Here is a 6,782-nt window from a genome sequence, read left to right on the forward strand (position 1 = left end):
ATTATGTCCCCACTGGATGCAACAAATGCCTCGTTTGTAATGGGTTGTATTGGTTTTGTCTCGTCGAGTGACGTCCGGATCACGAACGAATCGTTCTATTTAACCGGATCTTCTTAGTGAACCGGTCGAACCAGTTCACCAAATCGAACTTAATCGTTTGAAACGGTTTGCGTCTCCAGTACGCACTAATCCACAAATTACTTAAGTTATTCGGTTTATAAATGTGCCTGACACTCCCTCGGACACAAAATAAACCAATATCCCGAGTTATTCAGTTACTCCTAACAGTACATTGACTGAACTGCTAAAAGAGAACCGATGATGGGATGTGCATGAGCAGAGCAGCTGGACTGAGTCTCGTCCTGCTGGGAGACAGCATCACAGTATGTTAAGGGGCGTAACATTTCCGCCACAAGCTTGAGGCATTCAGCCAATCACAACGCACTGGATAGCTGGCCAATCAGAGCACACCTCGCTTTTTTAGAACGATGAGCTTTGTAAAAATCGACGCGTTTCAGAAAGGCGGGGCATAGAGGAGAAACAATAATGTACATTATATGGAAAATAATGTGTTTTTTTACCCTTAAACTGCATAAACGCATTGCATTACACCAAATACACCAAATAATGTTCTTTTTAGCAAAGTCATATGACCCCTTTAAGGTTCAACCAGTCACCATCACAACCACCTCGAGATATTAACCAAAAAACCACTATGTTCACAGGAAACGTGGCATCACAGACAAAAACAAAATGCTCCTTTAATTTATATTATAATTCATATCTAGTTATGCTGCTGTGATGACATATAATCCATAAGATTCAATGGGTTAAACTGCCCATAAATAATACAAGTGAGAAAATATGAGAAAACATCAAATAAACATGCTACATGAGGTTAATCCAATGACAGAAGAAATTATAAAGGCACAATCTTTACCATTAACTATAATAATATAATATATAATATAATATTAGTTTAGTTGTTTTTTTAATCTTGTCTACTTATTTGGCTACTTTCATAGTGAAAACCATACTTGAGTTATTAAAATGTAAAATAGAAAATAAAGATATTTAATTATATTCTTCCTTAAAATTCTGGAACTTCATTTGAATTACTTGGTTTCCAACATTTAACAATTCTCTGTCACATACACATTAAAAAAAATATCCCAACAACAGGATTGATTTTATGCAATTTCAATGTTAAGCACACATTCCATTCAAATATAATGTAATAAAATATTTCTCATTACTCATTATCTACTCTCTAAAGAATGCTTAATCTTTGAGATAACTATGAGATTGAAATGCTTGAGTCACCTAGAGGTTGCAGGTCTACAACTCATCCATTTAAACCCTAATTTACAAGTCAAAATTGAACCCCTTGGCACAATGTCATGAAGGCATACAAGTTAAGCAAACAGCACTGTGGCTTTTTAAAACATCACATTGCAGCAATGCTATAATCCTAACTTAAAGTTAATAACTATAGCAACTCCAACAATGCATGACAAGCAGGTCTTTCAAACAGATTTAGAGCAACATTTCTTAATTTGATGTATCCAAAAGTCTGTTATAAAAGTATAATTCTATGCACTGCACAGGCTTGCATTATGATGGCTGGTAATGAAAAGGCATACAGACACAAAAGCCACTGTAGGCATCCTAATCTGTGCTAAAATTCCATTACTAAAGCCTGCCAAACCCAAAGATGACAAACAATGACTGCAAACCACCAATTCAGATCCCTTGACATACCGCCAGAACTGAGATACATTGGCACATCAAATTAACCTTACAAAAAAAAAAAAGAGTGCCTGGAAACCTACAAGATTCTCTCATGCTGCTGTCCAGAGTTCCCGACGTGGACATTTTGTATTTCTCCTTGAAGTGTGCGGATGAGCTGAAAGCAGGACCGACAAATCATAGACTGCCGTTAAAGTGAGGCTGAAGAATGGCTAAAGAACATCTTATATTCTGCTGCTGTTTTTACCCCATAAGCAGCTCTTCTATGGCCAGGAATGCCGAGACATTGCCTGCTCAGGGACACAGAGCTAGAGATGCAGCTGGAGTGAGGAGGAAAGCAGGGAACGTACCATTCACAAATTTGTTATAGGGGTGAGGGTCTGTGAAAATCAGTTTCATATCAAATATTTGCCTTCATCTTATACTTTGTCGATCTTATACTTTATACTACACTCAAATACACTTATGATTAATGCTAAAATTAGAGAACATGAATAATGTCAATATATGTGTGAATAGTCATTAGTCAGTGCCATAAAACACTGCAATCTGACAAAGAAGTGCATTCACTACAAAACTCCAGTAAACTATCAATCTAAATGTCTTTTATATGTTAAAGCTGCACTTTACACTGCATATACTATTGCAAAGCATAGCTCCCTTGCTCACACACAGGAAAAAGAAAATTAGGAATTAGGAATTAGGAAAAAGGAATTAATAATAGCATAAATAATCGTTTTAAAAGCTAAATATATAAATAATGAAGTGTGAGATGTGAAGTCTTGAAGCACACTGCCCACACAAACGAAGAGCCAATCTACCACCTACGTACCAAAGGAAGTGACATAAACAGTCCTTTGCAGTGACAAAGAGAAGGATGTAAAATAAATGTAAAAAATGTTAACATTTACTTTTTCAACAATTACAAAATCTCTACGCTCAGATGACCTGCATTTTCTGAAAATAAAAGGCATGGATAAGTGAACAATGATGCACATATGCCTAAAGGCAATTTCTGTTTAGGAGCTAAACAGCTATGATGATAAAAGCGATTGTTATTTATACTGGACTGTAGGTATGAACAGATGGAGCAGGTAGCTTCCCTTGGAGGTCAGCGTGGAATTAATGGCATCATGAGACCAAATAAAGACAGCAGCGGCCACTCACTCACTAGAGCAGTTTTGCCCTCCCTGAGGTTAATTAGTGTCGCCTGGGTAATTACTACACAGTTCTTCTCGATGTTGAGCACTAAACCAGCTTCGTGCGGTAAATAAAAATGCTAAAATATTATACAAAATGACTATGTGAATTGTGAACTATATATCCCTCAGAAACCTACACTTCTACCAAATAAGAAATCTGTTGACTCTCTGACCCTCCTTCTTTCTACCTTTTTTTGTCAGTGGTCATTGACTCATTTACTGAACTAGTTTCATATACTTCTTGTGCACATATGATCTCTATAATCCTTGAGTCTAAAAACTCAAAAAAATAATAAAAAAAATTATATAGTTATAAATAAATAATTACAATTATAATATTTTAAAATAAATAATTATATCATGTACTAAAGATTGGGGTTGTTAAGAAATTTTACATTTGTATAAAAGGCTTTTATGCTCACCAAGTCTGCATTTATTTGATCCAAAATACAGTATAAACACTAATATTGTGAAATATTATTACAATTTAAAATAACTGTTTTTTAGCTTGATATATTTTAACATTTATTTCTTTGATGGCAATCCCAGAAATACATTTCTGAATTTTCAGCAGCCATTACTCCAGTCCTCAGTCACATGATCCTTCAGAAATCACTCTAATATTCTGATTTGGTGCTCAAGTAATGAATTTTATTATTATCAATTTTAACAACAATTGTGTTGTTTGTTTGTATTTATTTATTTATCTATCTATTTATTTTGTGGAATCTGTTTCTTTCTTTTTATTCATTCTTTGATTGATATATAGTTCAAAATAACACCATTTATTTGAAACTGATTTTTTTTTTGTAACAATGTTAAAGCCTTTACTGTCAATTTTAATGCATCCTTGTTGGAAAGAAGTATTAATTTCTTCATTTTTAATTTCAATAAAAAATTATTAATCTAAAAAATGATCCAATTGATCCAAAAAAAATAAAAAATTATAAATAAAAGAAATAAAAAAAGTTATTATGATTGGTAATCACAGATATAATCTATGTATGTTTATTAGTATTAGCTGTGGAGGTTGGCAGGTTGTACTCTTAAAAAATGATCATTCTTACCTTTGAAAGTCTCAAGCTCTTTCCTAGAAAACAAATAAAGGGGGAGTTACATCAATGTATACATACTGTATATAGCCAACTACATAGCACACAATCTCACCAGATGTCACATTAAGTCAGCCCCATTTAAAACAGGCCCAGATTCCTGAGATAAAGAAGCTGCACTGACAACTTTTGCATCTGTGTGTTTGTACTAATGAATACCCACATGCAGAAGGAGAGCGGCATTGAGAACTGAGCCCAGCTGCTTTCCAACTCACTGGGCAACGCTAGAGATGTATGATTTAGCTGCAGGCTCAAACAGCAAGAGCACGCAGCATCAAAAGAACCACAGATGCCTGTATGATTACACAATTCACACATATGCTTTCCTTTAGTCTATATGTTGTTTATGCTTTTCATAGAGTACAAGGACATTCAGGTGTTTTCCTTGAAGCTTATATCTGTGTGTGGTTATTCACTGCTTCTGTGCAAATCTGCAAAACAAACTGTGCGCAGTTTCACTGTAATGATGAACAATCTAAACAGCAGGTGTCATACTACTTGTTCCACAGACTCTTATTCAATATAGATGCTAACATGTCCTCTAATATGCAAAATATTGCCAAAAGGACAAGCTATGTTCTGTTGTTTCATTAAGTTAAAGGGGAAAACCCTTGATAGACAGATCCTTCGTGTTCTGCAGTTATTGTGACTTAATGGACATAAAGGACACATCAAACTGTCTGGGGCTTTATTTAGGAGCAAATAAACACTGTTTTTACCTTTTCTTCTTCTTATAGTTTTCCAGCTGCAGGATCTGAAAGTGCTTGAAGCGGTGATGCTCACATTGAGCACACAAATCCTCCAGATATAGCAGACGACTCTCCATCTCCTCAAAGTCAGCCTCCAGATGAGCTGTGCAAAAGCATGAAAGATTAATAAGGTTTATACAATATTAAAGAAAACAATATGTATAATGTACAGTATAAAAATGCCAAAGCCCCAATGAATGAATCCATCCTATCAAACTGGAATATACCAGCTAATGAGTTCTACAGTTCTGATTTAGGATGCAAGGTATAGGTATAGTAATTATCATTCCATTAAGAAAAGTACATTTCCTCTGTACATGCAGTAATGCTCATTACATTTCAGCCTATGAGCACAAATGGCTAAATAGTGAATAATAACTTAAATAAAGGCTAATTGTTTGGTGTCAGTGTGAGTGGCACAGAGGCAGGACTTCATACTGCTACATAACACCACCAAGTGGCAACACTAAAAAGTGCCTTTGATATAAATTCATGAGAATTTACAGTTCTCTCTAATTCTAGCACTTGAAGCCTCTGAATTAATGTGATATGCCTTATTTCATATCTGCTTACATTGGAAGAGAAGGATCACACTTGATCACTTCATGTGTATAAATGAAACAGCAAACCAACTGAACAAGCATGCAAATTCCATTTACATTTGGAAGTTCACTTCTTGCATTTCCTGCATTAAACATCAAATAATGCTTTTAATCAACGTGCATTAAATTGATTAAAAGTGACAGCAAAGACATTTATAATGTAACAAACTATTTCTATTTCCAATAAATGCTGTTCTTTTGAAAAATCTATTCATCAAAGAATCCAGAAAAAACGCATCACAGTTTCACTAACCAGACGCATATTACACAGAAAAATTATTTTGTCCAAAACACTACAAAAGAAAACACAGCAAAAAGAGCTTATAACAAATGAACGATCAGAGCAACTGCTAGACTTTATCTGGCTATTGTGTAGTCTCAGCCTACACAATACACTTTGTAAGGGAGCCAAGTCTGAAGATTAATGCCTGAAGCCAATAGGTGCGATGTTACAGAATGAACAATCAGCAGATGGAGCTCCACAGGAATCACTCTCATTACCAACCTATATCGCAGTTACACACAGAGTGTGAAGCTTTGTGCGCAGACAAATGCTTTGCAAAGGCAGTCAAAGTGATCTTACTTCTCTACTGTTACAGTAAAAGCTCAATTTAAGGCCAGATGAGAAGTACAATATACAGTGGGGGAAAATATTTATTTGATTCCCTGCTGATTTTGTAAGTTTGCCCACTTACAAAGAAATGAAGGGTCTGTAATTTTTATGGTAGGTTTATTTTAACGTATAGAGACAGAATACCATTACCAACCAAATAATCCAGAAAAAACACATTATATAAAGGTTAGAAATTGATTTGCATTTCAGTGAGTGAAATAAGTATTTGATCCCCGAGCAAAACATGACTTAGTACTTGGTGCAGAAACCCTTGTTGGCAAGCACAGAGGTAAGACGTTTTTTGTAGTTGGTCACCAGGTTTGAACACATCTCAGGAGGGATTTTGATCCACTCCTCTTTACAGATCCTCTCTAAATCCTTAAGGTTTCTTGGCTGTTGTTTGGCAACTCGAAGTTTCAGCTCCCTCCACAGATTTTCTATAGGATTGAGGTCTGGAGACTGGCTAGGCCACTCCATGACCTTAATGTACTTCTTCTTGAGCCACTCCTTTGTTGCCTTGGTGGTATGCTTCGGGTCATTGTCATGCTGGAAGACCCATCCATGACCTATCTTCAGTGTTCTGGCTGAGGGAAGGAGGTTCTTGTCCAAGATTTTACAGTCCTCAATGCGGTGAAGTCGTCCTGTACCCTTAGCAGAAAAAAAGCCCCAAAGCATAATGTTTCCACCTCCGTGGTTGACTGTAGGGATGGTGTTCTTGGGGTCATAGTCAGCATTTCTCTCCCTCCAAACACGGC

At 35.8% G+C, this 6,782-nt stretch overlaps 1 protein-coding gene across 7 annotated transcripts in view; it reads right to left on the reverse strand.

The window, feature by feature from the left end:
- Positions 1-6,782, reverse strand: part of LOC107657692 (dysbindin-A) — an 18,500-nt gene that overhangs the window by 7,018 nt on the left and 4,700 nt on the right. For all 7 annotated transcript variants that reach the window (XM_016445892.1, XM_016445889.1, XM_016445893.1 and 4 more), the window contains exons 6-7: positions 4,783-4,915; positions 4,019-4,041 (exon numbers count right to left, since the gene is read on the reverse strand). In XM_016445892.1, the coding sequence (XP_016301378.1) occupies positions 4,019-4,041; positions 4,783-4,915 (156 nt within the window). The remainder of the gene's footprint in view (positions 1-4,018; positions 4,042-4,782; positions 4,916-6,782) is intronic.

Source organism: Sinocyclocheilus anshuiensis, unplaced genomic scaffold (genome assembly GCF_001515605.1).
Source record: "Sinocyclocheilus anshuiensis isolate Anshui unplaced genomic scaffold, SAMN03320099.WGS_v1.1 scaffold43, whole genome shotgun sequence".
NCBI classification, from domain to species: domain Eukaryota; kingdom Metazoa; phylum Chordata; class Actinopteri; order Cypriniformes; family Cyprinidae; genus Sinocyclocheilus; species Sinocyclocheilus anshuiensis.